The sequence below is a fragment of the Pleurodeles waltl genome, chromosome 8 (genome assembly GCF_031143425.1).
Source record: "Pleurodeles waltl isolate 20211129_DDA chromosome 8, aPleWal1.hap1.20221129, whole genome shotgun sequence".
Classification (NCBI taxonomy): domain Eukaryota; kingdom Metazoa; phylum Chordata; class Amphibia; order Caudata; family Salamandridae; genus Pleurodeles; species Pleurodeles waltl.
The window spans coordinates 212,276,472-212,297,410 of NC_090447.1; the positions used below are offsets into that span (position 1 = coordinate 212,276,472).

Here is a 20,939-nt window from a genome sequence, read left to right on the forward strand (position 1 = left end):
GATTTACATGTAATACTTCAAATGAAAGGTATTGCAGGTAGGTACTTTAGGAACTTTGAATTAGCAAAATAGCATATACAGTTTTCACATAAATCACATATAGCTATTTTAAAACTAGACAGTGCAATTTTCAACAGTTCCTGGGGGGAGTAAGAGTTTGTTAGTTTTTGCAGGTATGTAAACCACATACGGGGTTCAAGTTTGGGTCCAAGGTAGCCCACCGTTGGGGGTTCAGAGCAACCCCAAAGTTACCACACCAGCAGCTCAGGGCCGGTCAGGTGCAGAGGTCAAAGTGGTGCCCAAAACGCATAGGCTTCAATGGAGAAGGGGGTGCCCCGGTTCCAGTCTGCCAGCAGGTAAGTACCCGCGTCTTCGGAGGGCAGACCAGATGGGTTTTGTAGGGCACCGGGGGGGACACAAGTCCACACAGAAAGTACACCCTCAGCAGCACGGGGCGGCTGGGTGCAGTGTGCAAACATGCGTCGGGTTTTCAATAGGTTTCAATGGGAGACCAAGGGGTCTCTTTAGCGATGCAGGCGAGGGTGGGGGGGCTCCTCGGGGTAGCCACCACCTGGGCAAGGGAGAGGGCCTCCTGGGGGTCACTCCTGCGCTGGAGTTCAGATCCTTCAGGTCCTGGGGGCTGCGGGTGCAGAGTCTTTTACAGGCATCGGGATCTGAGAAGCAGGCAGTCCCGGTCGGGGGGAGCCTCGGGATTCCCTCTGCAGGCGTCGCTGTGGGGGCTCAGGGGGGGGCAACTCTGGCTACTCACGGTCTCGCAGTCCCTGGGGAGTCCTCCCTGAATTGAGTGTTCTCCACAAGTCATGCCGGGGGCGTTGGGTGCAGAGTGTCATGTCTCACGCTTCCGGCGGGAAACGCAAGTTGTTTCAAAGTTGCTTCTTTGTTTCAAAGTTGCAGTCTTTGGTGAACAGGGCCGCTGTCCTCGGGAGTTCTTGGTCCTTCTAGATGCAGGGCAGTCCTCTGAGGATTCAGAGGTCGCTGGTCCCTGGGGAGAGCGTCGCTGGAGCAGTGTCTTTAGAAGTGGGGAGACAGGCCGGTAGAGCTGGGGCCAAAGCAGTTGGTGTCTGTCTTCTCTGCAGGGTTTTTCAGCTTAGCAGTCCACGTCTTCTTAGATTGCAGGAATCTGAGTTCCTAGGTTCTGGGGAGCCCTTAAATACTAAATTTAAGGGAGTGTTTAGGTCTGGGGGGGGTTAGTAGCCAATGGCTACTAGCCCTGAGGGTGGGTACACCCTCTTTGTGCCTCCTCCCGAGGGGAGGGGGGGCATATTCCTATCCCTATTGGGGGAATCCTCCATCTGCAAGATGGAGGATTTCTAAATGTCAGAGTCACCTCAGCTCAGGACACCTTAGGGGCTGTCCTGACTAGCCAGTGACTCCTCCTTGTTTTTCTCATTATCTCCTCCGGCCTTGCCGCCAAAGGTGGGGCCGTGGCCGGAGGGGGCGGGCAACTCCACTAGCTGGAGTGCCCTGTGGTGCTGTAACAAAGGGGGTGAGCCTTTGAGGCTCACCGCCAGGTGTTACAGTTCCTTCAGGGGGAGGTGTGAAGCACCTCCGCCCAGTACAGGCTTTGTTACTAGCCACAGAGTGACAAAGGCACTCTCCCCATGTGGCAAGCAACATGTCTGGTGTGTGGCAGGCTGCTAGAACTAGTCAGCCTACACGGATAGTCGGTTAAGGTTTCAGGGGGCACCTCTAAGGTGCCCTCTGGGGTGTATGATACAATAAAATGTACACTGGCATCAGTGTGCATTTATTATGCTGAGAAGTTTGATACCAAACTTCCCAGTTTTCAGTGTAGCCATTATGGTGCTGTGGAGTTCGTGTTTGACAGACTCCCAGACCATATACTCTTATGGCTACCCTGCACTTACAATGTCTAAGGTTTTGTTTAGACAATGTAGGGGCATAGTGCTCATGCACTTATGCCCTCACCTATGGTATAGTGCACCCTGCCTTAGAGCTGTAAGGCCTGCTAGAGGGGTGACTTATCTATACTGCATAGGCAGTGTGAGGTTGGCATGGCACCCTGAGGGGAGTACCATGTCGACTTAGTCTTTTTATCCCCACTAGCACTCACAAGCTGGCAAGCAGTGTGTCTGTGCTGAGTGAGGGGTCCCCAGGGTGGCATAAGATATGCTGCAGCCCTTAGAGACCTTCCCTGGCATCAGGGCCCTTGGTACCAGGGGTACCAGTTACAAGGGACTTACCTGGATGCCAGGGTGTGCCAATTGTGGAAACAAAAGTACAGGTTAGGGAAAGAACACTGGTGCTGGGGCCTGGTTAGCAGGCCTCAGCACACTTTCAAATCAAAACTTAGCATCAGCAAAGGCAAAAAGTCAGGGGGTAACCATGCCAAGGAGGCATTTCCTTACAGATTTTCATACAGAAGTTGGGGCACCCCGGTGGACAGTTGCGCTCTCTCCATATGACAGGGCCATGAGAATAATTTGATGAAAAGTTGTTTCCAGGTTCCCCTAAGGTTCCTCGTTCAATTATACAGTGGATGTAAGTGAGAGTAGATTTATTCCGGAGAGTCCCATGTCACCAGTAAGAGCAGCAGAGCGTTGCATAGGTAGAACAGTGTGAATGATTCTACATAATTTAAGATGTGTTGTTTAGTGCAGACATATACCAGAGGTGTGCATTGCTGTGCTACAAGATACGCTAGATCTTATGTACCAGGACAAAAAGGCTCCCCTTTTCAGAATAATCTATTGTTGAGGCAGTTGATTTTTGAACATTTGAGTTGGGAACAACAGAGATTTGGACATTTAATTCTGAACCACAAAGTTTCTCACACTGAGCACAAGTTCTTCATTTGATACTTTTCAGATTCCCATCACCCATTTACTGTTAACCTTATGTAAGGAGGAGAAAGGTACTACAATGCAAATTTTATTAGATATAAAAAATAAAAAATAGTGTCCCTAGCCACGCTGAGTAGAAGAAAGGGAGAATGGTGAAAATGTTGAAAGCTATTGTTTCCACATTGCAGAAAATATATATACCTGGTCATCCCCAAGCCCTTGTTGAAATCATCGTCATCACCTGGGTCACTACAATGACGTAGCAACAGATGTTTAAATCAAAAAAAAGTGTTACCCACTGTTGTCAAATTATAAAGAAATTCCAGGCTGCCCTGGCTGGGTTCTCACATAGCCTGTTAGAGCAGCACTGGAAGGCAGAGAGCACAGCTTCTATGATAGAGGGAAGGGAAGACAAGGCAACATCAGTAGTAGGGGTTCGGGCAGGAGGCCATGTATTTTGATGATATTTATGTTTAACATTTTGGACACGGAGGGGAGGCAATGTTATGCATGACTTCCCCATTATTTGTCTACCCCTGCATTATAGTTGAAAGCAGAGGCATATGATTTTTTTTTTGTTTTGTTTTTTTGGGGGGGGCAGGGGGATGCATATAAAACAATTGGGATGGGATATAAGTGAATTACAGGAATGTTTTTCACCTTGTGGTTCTAAGTGACATAGACAACTTGAGCTTTGCTCTCGTTGTCTATTTTATGTGACTCAGAACCCATAGTGAAAAACATCCCTGTGATTCCAGGTTAATCATCTATAATCCTACACATGTTAGTTTACCCTGCTAAGATTGATCAGGCTGATGGAAAATAATCTTGATTTGGCGTGCATGAGGTGCAGGATTCAGGGTCTGATTGGTAATTTAAAAGGTTATGTTGGTGTATTGAAGCTAAACAGCTCTGCTCGCCCACGTTTTGACCAAAGGAGACTAAAACGAATTTAGGCCCTCATTATGACCCCGGTGGACTGCGTTATTTTGGAGAAAGATACTGCCAACAGGCTGGCGGTACCTTTCCTGAAAATATGACATTGGCGGTTTGGCTCAAGCCAAACCTCCAATGTACCACTCCATTCCCAGGGCGGTAACAGACTTCAGTCTCCAGCCAGGCAGCTGTCACAGTCCCACCCTCAGGATTATGACCATGGTGGTAGGCAATATCAGTGCAGGGAATTGCTTCCCAGACACTGATAGGGGTCTCCCCTGCCCCCCCTCCTCCTCCCGAGAGTCCTCCCGCACCCACCCCCTCTTAACCTTCCCGACATACACACAGCTACACGCACAGACATGCACACATTCACCCACGCATACATTCATACAAACACACAAAACACACACTGACATACATCCTAGCACACATGCATTCACACAACACAACATACAAGCACACTCACACCTATTCATGCACACACGCATTCCACACGCCTCACACCCGCATGCACAAACACAATAACAGTCACCCCTACCCCCCCCACACGCACGCACGCACACACACACAGCACCCCCCCCCCCCTCCCTCTCCCCTGTCGGGGCAGCCAACTTACCTGCTTGCAGGGGGTCCTCCGGCAGGAGAAGGGACGCGACGCTGCTGCCAGCGGAACACCGCCAGGCCGTATCATGCGTCATGATACGTCGTCGGCGTTCTACTGGTGTGGCGCTGCTGCTGGCATCAGCGCCACCTTACCGCCGTCATGACCGTAGCTGGAATTCCGCCAGCCTTCTGGCAGAATTCCGGCTACGGTCATAATATGGCAGACGGTAGGTGGCCACGGTCTTTTGGAGGCTGTCGCCGTGGCGGTAGGCAGCATTTACTGCCATTTTCATAATGAGGGCCTTAGTGTCTTGACAGCAGTGTACATATTCTTTGTTTATATTTGTCTCTACCTCCCTGTACAGCTTGGGATTAGTGATGTTTCAGACTGTTATTTTCACACCTGGGTGCTGAAGAATATTTGTCACTGTGCTTAACCAGGAAAGTAAGATTTCAGCTGTCACATCTACAGTCCATTCGTTATTTGGTTATAGAAGCTTCTTTAATTTGGGTTCTTCAAAAATATTACAGTTCGTATGTTTATTTGGGCCCCTAAATGTAATTTTGTATCAAAACATTGAGCAGTTCATCACACAATAAAACATCTATCCATCACACAATAAAGCATCTAAAAGAGGAGGTGATTCTGTGCAGCTCATGTCCTGGTTTAAGCTTGGCTAAATTTGATCTCCCTAAAAGTTCATTGTGCGCAGAAGGGTGTAGCAATGCACAATGTCAGTATTCCACTTCCATGAGTATCTTGGGTAGTTTGAAGAGTACAGGTTACTCAGTTTGCTGACTAACCTTCCTAAACTCATGAAGGTGGATCATTGGTACGATGTCCATCTTAGTTCGCAAGGTATTAGGTTACTGGGAACTGATTACAAAATAAATCAGGCTATTTGGTTTCAATACTAAAATTGTGAACTGCTGTAGCCACAATTATCTGTAACGACATTGTGTTGTATTGTTTATGTTGTATATTTATGAAGTTTCATGTTGTCGGGCTCGCGCTAGCTAGCGCGAGCCGGAGAGCAAAGGAATGTGAGGAAGGAATGTTGGGGAGTGCGAGGAGACGGTTGGAGAGCAGACCGGAGGCGAGGAAGTAACCGGTCTGTGTGCTGCGGCCGGGGTTTTTTATGTATTGGAATAAATTGAATTTACCAGTTGAGACCACGCTGCTGGAGTTCCTTTATTTCACCTAAGAAGATTCTCAACACATTGTTGTTCTAATCACTGTATGTAGCTTGTGTGGTGTGTTTCTGGTTGCACACGGCAGAGTATCTTCATACAAGTGTTTGAGGCAATTCACAATAAGCTACCCAGACTCTACAGCCAAACACTGTCACAATCCCAATTTCCGGGGACATTCTACAAAAAGATTACAATGGCTAGCACCATCATCAAACTCTCTGTGATCTGAGAAACTTATTAAGAAACTCGCAAGACGCATTTAAAAGACTTTCAAATTAATCTATTTCCAAGCTCTTCTAGGAGCCAAATGGCCTTCTGTGTATTGCCACCACTTAGAGGAAGCCATAATTTAATGTTATTTGCCTGTAGAGTAACTTAGGAGTTTCTTATCTGCAATAAAAATATTGTAGACTAGGCTGCCTGTGAAGAACATTGCTGTTGGACTTAATGAGGCTGGTTGTTCCTGAGAAAGCCCAAAATCCGGGCGAGCACGATGCAGTTGTCACTATATCTGAATGACAGCGTTTTATCTATCGGACCACATATCGCCTCCCATTTTATTCGGTAGTCTCCTACAGTGTATTGATTTTATGTTGGTAGGTCTGATAAAGCTCCAGTCTATCTCGATTTTATGTTGTGATCAAGTTTTCCAAGCTGGGTTTTTGGAAATTTCCGATTTAACGAACGGGAACAAATCTCCGAGGCCTGAAAGCCTGATCCTGTTGAGGTTTGCCAAATTTACGGTTCATTTAGCCCTTTGAACAGTCAAGGTCTTTCACACTGATTAATCTTGACAACTTGCATAGCTCACCCCTGAGCGGGGAAGTTTACACGCTCTAAATTTAACTTTTCTAGCTTGAGATGGAACAAGCAAGGAATGCAGAACTCGCTTCTTGATGTATTAGATCCCACATTGTTTCTCTTCTTAAGAGCGAGCAACAAGCGAGTAATAATCCAGCAACAACCTCTGTTGATTGATAGAGTTCGTGCGTCTCCCCTGCTAAACCAGAAGTACAAGCATCGCCTTTGTGTTTTTGCAGGTCGCAATCCTTGATTGTTTTTTTTCTGATTCTGTTTTTTCCTACAGTTTTATCCGGTGCGTATTGGGTTTTTTTCTGCCTCAGCAGCCTGTCAGTAAAGTTTCAGAACTGACTATTGGTAGTCAAAAGTCCTGGGTCTATTGTAGAGAAGGCGAATTAACGTAGCTTTTTAAACAGTGCTCCCTTTAACAGATATCAGTGTGCATAAAAACACACAGTGGTGCCATGGATGTCAATTCACCAAAATGCCATGGGTAGCGTAATTGACATCACATGCCACTTTACCTTTACTCTTTACTGTGACTTACACACACATTCACGTAACTACACACTCATCCGCAAGCATGCATACCACAGACATTGGAAAGCATTTTTACTTACCTTAGAAGCCAGAAAGTCATATTCCAGCGAATTGCACTCCATTTTTATTACACAAATAGTAAATAATTATTCCCTATTTGTGTTATAAAAAAAGACAGAAAACCAGGAAAATGGAGCCCCAAACGACGTCCATTAGGACGAGCTACTCCTGTGGTCCAGGCCCTGATTTTGCCACCTCTGAGGTCAGGGGTTGCAAAGGCAGTGCCAGGGGTCGCAACTGCGGTCCCTGGCGACCCCTAAATGACGTCGATGAGTGGTGCTGGGTTTGCCAGATACCAAGACGGTCAGGGCTTGCTTCACCACAGGCACCTTTCGTTCACCGCTCTGCACTTGCTTTCACTTTATCTCGCTCTTGTATGTTTTTTTTTTCATTTTTGCTTTCCCCAGTTGTCGCTATGTTCCTAGCTTTCCATTTCGTTCTCCCTATTCTGCCTTTCATTATCTTGTCCTGGTGCAAAGTCTGAAGAGAAGTAGGTCTTTGGTCCCCAAAAACGAGTGTATATTCCAAAAAACTGCAAGCACTGGCACAAATTAAGCACAGACTAGAAGAAAGGGGAATAGCTTGGCATCAAATGTGAGTGTGCACATAGTAAAAGCCTTGTTGGTTGTTTGACCCATACTATATGTTGCAGACCAATCCTGACATGAACCACATAAGCAGTTGGTAGCCAAAAAGTATTCTGGATAGATGGGCGTCTTCAATATGGACAGGTAAATAATGGTCCTAGAGCTCAGCCCCTACATTTATGTGTTGGAGAAAAACTCAGAGAAAGGGGGCCCACATGTTTTCTTTAAGTTTCACAAGAAGGGACTGCTCAGTTTTATTTTCTTCTATTGATTGTTAGCTGAGTTCTAAGTGATGCTTAACAAATAGTGTAACTTAGCAATAACAGAATTGGTACCACAGTTCTGTCTGCTGCAAGCCAACCCTAGTCTCTCTTCTCCAGTGTCGCCGATTAAAACATAAACCACTGCAGAAGAAGGATTATTAAGAAGGGATGTCATGGCAAAAACAATAAATTAGCTATCGGTGTTGTGTTCCCAGTCCTTGCGAAATAAACATTTTTCAATCGCTGAGATGTGTCCACTCAGCTGCGGGAAGGCGTTAGCATCTCTAACATTAGCTTGCACTGAAAGTCTGGTAACGGGTTTAACCATTTGCATCCTACATCTCTAGGCTCCAGGGCTGGCACAGAGCATGTTCCACTCTGCCCAGGTACCATTTCCTGTTGATTGTGATAGAGAAAGTGTTACACTTGTGAGCAAAATGCTCCACGCGTATAGTAGTCAATAGATTACCTACATTATTATGCTTAGACTGTGTGACAAATATATAAATTTTCACTCTTCTTGTAGGTTCCGGTCTGACTAATATGAAAACCGAGGAGTTCTCTGAAGTTAAAATGGACGCCGAGTACCGCCGTGACTCGGGGTATGAAGTGCACCATCAAAAGCTAGTAAGTGTTGAAGGAGTCTCTTTCCAAGGCTTTTGCTGCAAAATGTACGTAGAGCTCGAGGTTTGTGGATCCCCTCTTAAGCTGGTCTCCGGATAGTTTCATTTCTACAGCAAGCATCTTGTCCCCGTGTGCACCTTCGCACATCTGAAATGTAAATTTTTCCTAATTTTTTTTTTTTTTTTCCCCGTGGTTTGAGAATCTACAAAACAGTAGCTGGCTCCTTCAGTAAAACTAATTGGTACGGGTGCACTAGGGCCTAAATTATAGAAATATAATATAAGTATGTGCAAGATCCAAAGTTTTTCTTAGGAGACCATTACTGTCACTGCCGAATACCAAGGCATCCTAGTCCTCATTCTATCTGATGTGTTTTTCCTGCCACCCTAGACTCGCTGCCTCTCTATCTCAATCTTGTAAGTACCTTTCCTATCTTTCTCGTCCTCCATTCTGAGCCTTTCTCACTTGCTTGGGATAAGTCTGATGGGGAGTACTTAGCGCTTGCATACTTGAGGCTTCTGGGCTTGTGGTCTAAGGACCTGGAATTAAAAAGTTAGACATACAAAGCAGTTAAAGACATAAATTAGCATTAAGTTTAGACTATTGTCCTGTCTAAACCAGGTTCAATGCTTCGTTCACATCTACTTGCTTGTCAAGCAAGGGAAATCTCACCCTCAATGCCCCATTGTTTTATTTTGCCACATAAAAACCTAATGATTTATTGTGCACTAAATATTACTGTATAACGTTAAAATAACATAGGCTGTATGTAATTCTTTGCCATATGTGTGTGTTTGCATTATGGAGCAAGTCCTCTTAGAACTTTACACAACAATGTGATAACATTTGGCCAAGTCATTCTTTGACTGTGACAAATCAGATCAGGCTGTCAGAAGTAAGTGTAGACCACAATTTGTAGCTGAGGGTCTGCTTGACTGTCTTTATTGGAGACCTCTCAAGAGTGCTAACTTAGTTTAGAAGTGTTTGAAAGTTCCCCCACTGTCATACGGTCATGCCCTCTTGGAACCAAGAAGTAATCTTCCCCCTTTCTCATGGGGGCAATACTACAAAGTTGGGCAAGGGATTAGCCTGCTCTGGGAGAGGCCAGGTCCTTACCCCCAAGAGGTTTTTCTTTTCGGTGGGGGTGGGCACATGAGGTGCTTCTAAAGCTGGGTATAGCAGTTGTGTCTACAGCTCTTTGGTGTGGAATGGACATAAAATTTAAAATAAACATCTCACCGTATGGACTTAATTATGGACTCTTAGTCACAAAACGTCTGTTCAGAGGATTTCATACCGCCATCCCCTCTAGCCAGGACTGGTCTGGTGAGCAGAGAAGAATGCATCATTCCAGTGCATTGCTACAATGTGAAGCACTTTGCACTGCTGAAGTAAACATGCAATATTTTAACCATACTCACTATTGGGAGCAGCTTTTAATGGTGCAACAGGTGCAGAAGCACCAGGGGCAGAAGCTAGGAGGTGCCCACTCCACCAAAGTTATGAATGTTTTTAGAACCTCAGTCAACATTTATAAAGCCCGGCTTATCACCCATGGGGTCTCAAGGCAATAGGTGGGGAACAGGGTTCAGTCAAAGAGCCAGGTCTTGAGGTCCTTCCTGAACTAAGCCAGCGATGGGGACTGCCGAGGTGAAGCAGCATCATGTTCCAGGTCTGCGCGGCAAGGTGGGAGAAGGATCTTCCTCCAGCTGTGTTCTTCCGGATCCTGTGGATGGTAGCAAAGGCCAGCTCCACTGAGCGGCGCTGCCTGGAGGGGGGTGTAGAAAAAAAGAGGCTGTGGTTGAGATAGGTAGGTCCAACATTGTTGAGGGTCTTCTATGCGTGGGTCCGGAGTTTGAAGGTGATGCATTTGTTGATGGGATGCCAGTGTAAGTCTCTAAGGTGGGTGGGCATGTGGCTGTCAGGGGGGATTTACAGGATCAGACTGGCCGCTGCGTTCTGTATTCTCTGGAATTTTGCTTGGGAATTTTTGTTGATTCGGCTATAGATTGTGTTGCCATAGTCAAGTTTACTGCTGACGAGTGCCTGGGTAACTGCTCTCCTTGTATTGATGGGGATCCACTTGAAGATCTTCTGGAGCAGGCGAAGGGTGTGGAAGCAAGAAGAGGAGATGGCGTTGACTTGGCGGGCCATAGACAGTGATGAGTTGAGAATGATGCTGAGGTTTGCGGGCATGGTTGGTCGGAGGTGGGGCAGTTCCAAAGCTACTGGGCCACCAGGAGTCGTCCCAGGCAGAAGTTGCGGGCCTCTGGATGAGGATCACCGTCTTGTTTGAGTTGAGCTTAAGGCAGCTGTCCCTTATCCAGTCGTCGACTGCCTTCATTCCACATTGTGAAAGTTCCTTTTGGCTGTTGATGGTTTGCCTCTGGGGAAGAGAATGTTATCGGCGTATGAGACGATGTTGAGCCCTTGCTGTCTGACGATCTCAGCGAGTGGGGCCATGTAGATGTTGAAGAGGGTGGGGCTCAGGTAGGAGCCATGGTGAACTCATTATCTGGTTTGTCAGCTTTGAGGTAAAAGGTGGGAGCGGATCCACTCCAGGGCTTAGCCACGGATGCCGGTGTCGTGTAGTCTGGTGCACAGGGTTGTGTCGGGAGACAGTGTTGAAGGCAGAGGAATGGTCAAGGAGGATGAGGGCTGCTGTCTTGCTTCAGTCCAGTAGGGTGTGGCTGTCATCTGTGGATGTTAGGAGAGCGGTTTTGGTGCTGTGGTTGTTCCTGAATCCGGATTGGGAGGGGTCAAGGATGTGGTTGGCTTTGATTAACTCGGTGAGCTGTACGTTGATCTCTTTTTCAATTTCATTGGCTGGAAAATGGAGCAGTGAGATAGGTCTGTTGTTTTTGAGCTTCTCTGAATCTGCGGAAGCTTTCTTCAGGAGGGGCTTTATCGCCGCATGTTTTCAGGCGTCTGGGAAGGTGGCGGTTTCAGTGTAGCAGTTGATGGTATGGCATTGCTCAGGAGCGATGATGGCACTGGCTTGATTTGATGGGGCCATGGGTCCGAAGGTGCACAAGGGTGGGTGGTATTCATGAGCTTGAGGGTGTCTTCTGGGGTGAGGAGGGTCTAGTGCTCCACCATCGGTTAGTGATAAGCTTCCGTGGTGGTGCTGGTAGGTGGAGGGGACAGTCCTCTGCTTGCGAATCCTTCGTAGGTGTCCTGAAATTTCCTGTGGAAGAATGTGGCTAGTCTGTCGCAGAGGTCTTGGGATGGTGGGATGTCCAAGTTGTCTGTGTCAGGTTTTGTGAATTCCTTGAATGTGGTGAAAAGTTCCTTGCTGTTGTGCACATTGGTGTTGAGTCTCTCCTGAATGGCTGATTTCCTAGTTGATCTGATGAGCTGGTGGTGTGATGTGACAGCGTCTTTGAAGGCTTTGCGGTCTGTTGCACTCTTACTGCTTCTCCACTTTCTCTTGAGTTGTCCGCACACGCTCTTGGAATCTTGGAAGTTGGGAGAGAAGCAGCTGGCTCTCCTGTGGTGATTGCCTGCGGGTTTCCTTAAGGGGGCTAGGGTTTTGGTGTAGTTGGTGATCAATTGGTGGAGGTTGTTAGCCAAGGTTTTGGCATCCGCGGTGTCTGGTGGAGGGGAGTGGTGGAGCACGGTGGCGAGCTTGGCTTCGGTGACCTTGGTCCGGTTTCTGTGCGGTGGCGGTGTGCTTGGTGCTGTATGACCATCTTGGTGAAGAAGTGGACACAGTGGTGGTTGGTCAGGTGGAGTTCATAGGTGTTTGAGAAGGAGATGTGGTTTTTGACAGATAAGACAGTCGAGGGTGTGTCCTGCCGAGTGCGTGGGGAGGTTGAGTTGCCTGAGTCAGTGTGGCACGGTTCTCCATGAGGTTAGAGGTGTTCAGGTCACTGTGGTTGTCGAGGTGAAAGTTGAGGTCACCAAGGGGTATATAGTCTGAGATGAGGGCAAGGGGGGGGCGATAAAGTCGGCAAGTGCTCTGTTGAAGGGTGGGCAGGGTCTTGGGGTTGGATGGGTTAGTCTTTAGATGAGTGTTCCGCAGAGGGTGGTGTTAGGCCTAGTCTGGATCTAAGAGTGAAGGTATTCGGTGACTGGGGTCTGGATATCGACGCTTGGCATAAGGCAGAGATTTTTTGTGAACAATGGCAACACTTCCTCCAGGTCGTTTGATGTGGTCTTGATGTATGATCTTGTAGCCATCGGGGATGGCAGTGGCAATGTCCACGGCTAAGGAGGCAGTTTTCCACGTCTCCATGAAGAAAGCAACGTCAGGGAGATTGAGTTGAGGAGGTCCCAAACTTCAATTACGTGCTTGTTCAGGGAGCGAGTGTTGAGTAGTATGCATCTGAGGTGTCCGGGAGGTCCAGCGGAAGGGGGGGAGGGGCAGGTGGTGAGGACATGTGAAGGTGCATTTGCGGCAGGAGAATGGGCCTTGGGTGTCCTTGGATGAGGTGCAGTGGCAGGCAGATGAGCTTCCGGTGTTGAGTGCATGCATGGTCCTTGTGTTGAATCAGTAGATGGAGCAGGAACCAGGATCCGTGGCGCTGGGTGAGGTCCAGGAATGGACAGGCACAGACAGGCTTGCCTTTGGCAGTAGCATAGCAGCCGCCATTAAGGGGAGGGAGATGGGATGGGCCGCTAAGCTGGAAGGCGGGACGGCTGGAAACACTGCACTGGGAGGGGGGTGGGACAGCAGCGACATGCGAGGCACAGAGGACAGAGGAAAAAGGGGGCGGGAAAAGGCAAAAGGAGGTACAAACAAGCATTTACAATGCAACAGGTCTTGCATTTGCTCAAGTTAGAGCTGATCGCGTTGTAAACTCCTAACCCGACTTTTCACCTATCGGGCAAAAGTGCATTTATGTACATAACCCGAAAAAGTGAAATTAACTATGTAAAGCGCTGGACTTCTGCCAAGCGAGATCGCGCTCGTAAATTAGAGAAAAAGAAGTCCACGAGCCCGATGAAAAAACAGCGAGCCTCGCATGTTTTCTGTACTTGGTCGCTGCGCTCGAGGAGGGCTAGTCACCGGAAAAGGCATGACGTATGTGTGCCTTTGACTAATGAAAGCAAGCAGATTTTATTAGGCAACCCCACCAACCAATAAAAAACACTGACGTGAAGTTGACAGGGCTCCGAGCCCTTTTCTAAATGCTAAAGTGTCTCGCTGCAATACGCAACGCAGGCTCGACCCTAAAAAAACAGAAAGAAAGGCAACAGAGCTAAAAGGCAGAAGGCAGCAGACACACAGACAGAAGGGAACCACTAGGCAGCAGGGATGAGGCGTAGATGGGAGCCTGCAGGTGAGGGGGGGCCCTGAACACAATGAGCCAGGCAGGCTCAAAGGGTGAGAGGCAGCATGAGGAGCTGCACAGGGGATTGCTTTTGTTTGATGTTAGAAATTGGGTTTTTGGTTGAACGTGATGCTAACCCTTCTCAAGCAACAACCACAATCTCTGTTGGGGGGAACCACAAAAGTCACTAAATTAATGTGTACTTTACCCTCTTGTAGCTTGGCACAAAATCAGTGAGGCTTAACTTAGAGGCACTGTGTTAAGTATGTATGCAGCACACAAAGAGAAATAAAGTGAAAACAGAAGAAAAATCTCACACCAATTAAAAAAATATAAAGAGCATTTTAATAAATTATTTGACACCAAAACGAAAAAATCCAATCAGTAGAATCAGAGTTATGAATTTTTAAAATTTCTAGTAAAAACTAGTGTGTAAAAAGATCAAAGTGCTACCTTCTAGTTATGTGAGACGAGAGCAAAGTCAAAAGTTACCGCCGACTGAGATAGTGTGATTCACATAACCACAATGGATTGGGCTTGGTCTCAGCTTACCTTCGGGCTTAGAAGAAATCTTGAAGGGTTCAGCACAGCATCCAGTGGTGGCCATTGAGGAGGTGGTGTCGTCTGAGAGACACTGGACAAAGTAACGGTGAATGGGCTTTGTCACTTTTTGGGAAATCAACAATCTTCAGTGGGACTAAACTGCCAGCTGTAGCCAACAAGTGCTCCAGGAGGCAGGATACACCTTCCGGGAGAAGCTGATGAGCAAGATTTGCTGCTGAAGTGAAGAAGATAGTGGAAGCTACTGCAGAGACAGGCTCACCGGCGAAGCACTTTGGGATGATCAGCAAGCAGATAGACCCAGGTCTCCTGTCGGGCCTCAGAGCACTTTTTGGCTGAAAAATTTCTGACTCCCAAGTTGTGGGTTTTGGGTGTTTGGGGACCTTTAGCACCTCTTCCAGGGGTCCAGACGCAGAGTTCAAGTTACTGGTGCTTGTTGTCTGTGTAGCTCAGACCAGGAGGCCAGCCAACTTGCCCATGCAGTCACCTTGGTAGTCCGGGGTTCACGCAGCAGTCTAGGGTGACAAAGGACTGGTGTCATGTTCTTTGTGAGTGTGCAGAGGCAGCCCCTTTGAAATGTAAGTGGAACAGGGAACAGCTCTGTCCCTCACATATTTTCTCTATGACCTGTCTTATCAACACCTAGTCCCCGTTTGTTTCACTATCTCGGAGTAATACACAAAGGCCACCTGTCAAGTCATGTAACCCAGGACACAGCCGCCAGCACCTAATGGTTAAGACAAGAAAATGGCAACTTTCTAAGAGTGGCATTTTCAGAACTGTGACTCACAATCCGACTATCATTAAAGAGGATTTAAAATTACAATTCTTTAGATACCAAACAGGACATTTCTACAAGTTCCTAAACAAAAGTTATCACTTACTAAATGTAATAAGATAACCCAATTTTATCTCATGGTATAGGTTGGCCTCCCAGTAGTGAAAAGTACCAGGACATGTAAAACTTAAAAGTACATGTCCAACAGTTTAAGTACCCCCCACCCTCAATCATTGAATTTGTAGCGCACACAGCTATTCAGAAAGTGTGCAGGTGCTACTAGGCTCGCTGATTCAGTGCTGAGACACAATTACTCAAATGCTCCTTCAAATAGCCAGTTCTTAAGAAGGCAATTGAAAGTCTGTTTTTCCTTGCAACTCCCAAAGTTGCAGAGGGAGGGAGTGAGCAGTGAGAAAAGAAAAAGAGAAACAACCCCAATTTTTCCCCTTAGTTTCAGAATTACTACCAGCAGAGCATCAGAAGAGCATAGGGATTGAGCCTGAATATACAGTCTGCGCCTGTTCCTCAGATAACATGGCCAAATTTGGTGAAAGGCCCTGTGAGCCAGCATGAGCCCTTTAAACCGGTCTCTCTCCTTAATGGGAAGCCAGTGCAGCTCTTTCAGGTGCAGCTGGCTGTGGCTCATTTTTTGACACTTTAAATAAAAATCGAGCTGAAGTGTTCCACACTAACTGCAGTATTCTCAGATGGTAAGCTAGCTGGCGTGAAAACAGGGCATTCACATAGTCCAGACTGGACCTAATCAACACATGAACTACCGTTTTCTGATGCCGCTTTGGCTAACAAATACAAAAATGTCTTAAGTGACTTTAAGAGGCTGTAGCAGAGGCCCATGTTGCTGTCACTGTGAGCCCCAAACAGTCAGCTTATCAAATTTCATCCACAGATTCCTCACTGTGGAAGAGGAGGCAGGAGGGGTGGGACCTGATTGGGCCAACAAAGCGCATCCCACAGTGGGGGCGGCGAGCCAAATAAAATCTCTTTTGCTGGTATTGCACTAAAAATTGCTCAGGCTCATCCAGCGGAGCGCAACTGAAAGACCTGTCTAAGTTATTCAGTGAATTAGGTGTGTTCTTGTCCAGGGTGAGGATAATTTGTGTCTTCAGCGTAGGAAACCACCTGCACGCCAAACAATTCAATCAGCACCACAAGAGGAGTCGTATATACGAAGAACACTGTGGGGCTCAACTCAGAGCCCTGGGGACTCCAAACCTGAGGGGTTGTGTTCAGAGGAATAGGGTGCCACCCAGACTGCTTGGCTATGGTTCGATAAGAATGAGTGAACCCAGGTCAGAGCGGACCCACGGACACCAATATTTTCCAGTCGTAATAAAAAAAGGAAGGAACACAGTGTCAAAAGCTGCAGATAGATTTGAGACGCACAAAGGTGACCTGCTACCCCTGATCTGCTGCCAGCTTAATGGTATCGGAGACCTGCATGAGAGCTGATTCCATACTGAAACCCGATTGGGAAGGGTGTAATACCTGGTAGTGTTCCAAAAATTCAGACAAAAGCTGATTAACCCACTTCTCCAAAATGTTCAAAACAGCTGGCAATATCTCTGAAATTAGCAAAGACAGGCCTGCAGCCGGAGGCTTCTTTACCTTCTTTAGCAAGGTAGTTAGTTTTCAACATCTATGCACAGTAGCTGAGCTTAGGGAGCTATTTAAATTGAGAGTACAGGGAGTGCAGAATTATTAGGCAAGTTGTATTTTTGAGGATTAATTGTATTATTGAACAACAACCATGTTCTCAATGAACCCAAAAAACTCATCAATATCAAAGCTGAATATTTGTGGACGTAGTTTTTAGTTTGTTTTTAGTTTTAGCTATGTTAGGGGGATATCTGTGTGTGCAGGTGACTATTACTGTGCATAATTATTAGGAAACTTAACAAAAAAAAAATATATACCCATTTCAATTATTTATTATTACCAGTGAAACCAATATAACATCTCAACATTCACAAATATACATTTCTGACATCAAAAACAAAAACAAATCAGTGACCAATATAGCCACCTTTCTTTGCAAGGACACTCAAAAGCCTGCCATCCATGGATTCTGTCAGTGTTTTGATCTGTTCACCATCAACATTGCGTGCAGCAGCAACCACAGCCTCCCAGACACTGTTCAGAGAGGTGTACTGTTTTCCCTCCTTGTAAATCTCACATTTGATGTTGGACCACAGGTTCTCAATGGGGTTCAGATCAGGTGAACAAGGAGGCCATGTCATTAGATTTCCTTCTTTTATACCCTTTCTTGCCAGCCACGCTGTGGAGTACTTGGACGCGTGTGATGGAGCATTGTCCTGCATGAAAATCATGTTTTTCTTGAAGGATGCAGACTTCTTCCTGTACCACTGCTTGAAGAAGGTGTCTTCCAGGAACTGGCAGTAGGACTGGGAGTTGAGCTTGACTCCATCCTCAACCCGAAAAGGCCCCACAAGCTCATCTTTGATGATACCAGCCCAAACCAGTACTCCACCTCCACCTTGCTGGCGTCTGAGTCGGACTGGAGCTCTCTGCCCTTTACCAATCCAGCCACGGGCCCATCCATCTGGCCCATCAAGACTCACTCTCATTTCATCAGTCCATAAAACCTTAGAAAAATCAGTCTTGAGATATTTCTTGGCCCAGTCTTGACGTTTCAGCTTGTGTGTCTTGTTCAGTGGTGGTCGTCTTTCAGCCTTTCTTACCTTGGCCATGTCTCTGAGTATTGCACACCTTGTGCTTTTGGGCACTCCAGTGATGTTGCAGCTCTGAAATATGGCCAAACTGGTGGCAAGTGGCATCGTGGCAGCTGCACGCTTGACTTTTCTCAGTTCATGGGCAGTTATTTTGCGCCTTGGTTTTTCCACACGCTTCTTGCGACCCTGTTGACTATTTTGAATGAAACGCTTGATTGTTCGATGATCACGCTTCAGAAGCTTTGCAATTTTAAGAGTGCTGCATCCCTCTGCAAGATATCTCACTATTTTTGACTTTTCTGAGCCTGTCAAGTCCTTCTTTTGACCCATTTTGCCAAAGGAAAGGAAGTTGCCTAATAATTATGCACACCTGATATAGGGTGTTGATGTCATTAGACCACACCCCTTCTCATTACAGAGATGCACATCACCTAATATGCTTAATTGGTAGTAGGCTTTCGAGCCTATACAGCTTGGAGTAAGACAACATGCATAAAGAGGATGATGTGGTCAAAATACTCATTTGCCTAATAATTCTGCACTCCCTGTATGGTTGATAGCTAAACAATATGGGGAGGGCAAGGGTCGTCAGGTGCCCTCCGTTGAAACCATCTCTAAAAGCATGTAGAGTCTTGCAGTGTAATCTGCCCTATGAGCTGTTTAGAACCTACCTTAGGGGTGACCTATGTTTATTAGAAGGGGTGTTTTGGGCCTGGCAAAAGGTGTATTTTACCTGGTAGAATTGGCAATTTAAAACTGCACACCGGCTGCAGTGGCAGGCCTGGGACATGTTTAAAAGGGCTGCTTAGATGGCTGGCAAGAACAGCGGGCTCACTAGTAGTATTTAATTTACATTTTAATCTACCACTTTACTAGGGGATTACAAGTAAATTATATATGGCAATTGGATGTTAACCTATTTTATCATTTTTAAAGGAGAGCATACAAGCACTTAACCACTGATTAACAGTGCTAAAGTATAGAATCCAAATGCCAACAAAAAGGAAATTCAGAAAACAAGACGGGTGGAGTCAAAATGTTGGGGTTAGACCACCCTAAGGCTGACGGGTGTAACATTTCCCAGTTGGCCTTTCCTGTGCTGTGGTTTAAAAATGTCCCTGCTCTTATCACTAAGCACTGAAACTCAGTTACTGATACATTCTGAGCTAATCTTCGACTAAAAGGTGAATACAATTAGAATGCACAAGAGTAGGACCATATTATAGTACTTCACAAATTAGAAGATATTGATCTGGACGTGGAATTCATTCTGAAGAAGTAACCTTTGAAGCTGTTAATGCAGTTCTTGTTACATGCTGGTGCATACCCATGGTATCTACCAAACCCCAGAAAAGGGATAGGGGAGCCTGCTCTGTCCAGTATAGCTCATGGGTGATATTGTTCTCCCAAGGGTCAGGATGTGTAATTAATGCATAAATATGCAATAAAACCTTGTGCTAGCTCGTTTTTGCCCAAAGTATAAAAACATAAGATTTGCCATGTTGATAACTTTGCTCATGAAATCTATAATTTTAACAATAGATCTAGATGGTACCAGAGTGAATGATGTTTTTTGCTTCATTTGCTTCTCTACTTCCGAAGGTAAATTTAAGGCCTTTGGGGGTTGGGGGGATGCAAGTGTTACCTGGAGAAGCAGGTAGTTCAGGGCCTCCTCCTCCACAAATGTGCCTTGTCATGTAGGGTGAGAGCTGTTATCCCTGTATTCTTTTTTTAATTCAGGGTCATTCTGGCAGCAACATTATTTTTTGCCCCCCCCAACATTCTTAACGAGTCACAGTATCCTAAGCGTGTTGTAATTACCGGATTCATGCCTTGAGTCTTTTCAGTTAATGAGTGCATTTAAAATGTGTTGTAATGTAAGTATTGAGTTGTAATTATTTGTTTGATTTTGTATTGTTTTTATGTGACAAAAATAACTAATTGAAATTAAGTCTTAGACGAAGCGTGAGTGAAAATTAAAGATATTATGGAAATAAAGGCACAGTGTGGGTTAAATGAAATGAGTCTACTTTTTCTGAAGGATTTCGAAAACCCTTACGTAAAATATCGCTAATTAAAGAGCTTTTGGCAGTGTTCATGAATCACGTGGTTGTAAGTCGGTACTTACGATGGAGCCGTTCTGAGTGAGATGCCTTGCATGCCTGGAATTAGCATTGTCTTCGTTGCAGCAGATTCTCTAAATGGGTTTCAATCCCTTAAATAGTTGAAGATCAGCATTTTTATATCCTCTGAAGTCTCAGTAGTTGAGGTCAGATGCTAATTCTTTCCAGGTCAGAGGCTAGTTCTCAGACTCATCGCGACATCCCTTCAGTCTACAGTAATTAATAACGCAGAACAAAATACACTGTTTGAGCCTTGTATATGCAACGAAGGTGTTGTGCATGACATTTTATCAATTCACTCGCAGTATAATTTTGAAATAGGTCATCATTAGCCAATTATGCTAGAAATGTTGGTAGCATTGCGTCGAAATGTATCTATTCCAAAAGTTCCAATACAAGATAACTGCCCACAAAGCTATTTTTTCCAAACCTATCTGAAAAGTTTGACATAAAAGAAAAGTAAACAACCACTGAAGTCTACATTACACTGTATAGTGTGGTCACCCAAGTGGAATTCGTAGTACACATGCACAGTGCAGTATTAAAAGAAAGGCTTCATTTGGGAAAAGAGTAGCAATTTTCGAAGTTTAATGAATATTTTAGAAGAATGTTCAGTATCTTATGCTAAATAGATTGGGGCTTGTTGTTCTGTGTGGTGGAATACCAGGTATTTCTATTAAACTCTTCTTACAAAAATACACGATAGAAGAAAATTAGTTGACTATAATCAAATCAGTCCAATGTATTACAAAAACGACTCCATCCAATTTTGGAACCGGATACAGAATTCTCTTTTTGATGGCGGTTGGCACCTTCTGTGCAAGATGGTGAATGGATCTGCTATGCTCAGGTTGCTGAACACTTGTCACATGAATTACCTGACAAGCATATACGTCTGTGCCAGCTCTTGTGAAGTTCACCTTATTGTGCAATTAATTGTAGTCACATTAATTAGCCTTTGAGATCAACTCAGCTTTTCATCCTTGAGGGTCACAGTTTCAGTACCGTTAAAATTAAGTAGTGGGATCACCTCTTAACCAAAATGGCAACAAAA

At 45.7% G+C, this 20,939-nt stretch overlaps 1 protein-coding gene across 4 annotated transcripts in view; it reads left to right on the forward strand.

Annotated features, from left to right (window-relative positions):
- Positions 1-20,939, forward strand: part of APP (amyloid beta precursor protein) — a 403,467-nt gene that overhangs the window by 356,565 nt on the left and 25,963 nt on the right. For all 4 annotated transcript variants that reach the window (XM_069204083.1, XM_069204081.1, XM_069204085.1 and 1 more), the window contains one exon: positions 8,339-8,439. In XM_069204083.1, coding sequence (XP_069060184.1) covers positions 8,339-8,439 — 101 coding nt within the window. The remainder of the gene's footprint in view (positions 1-8,338; positions 8,440-20,939) is intronic.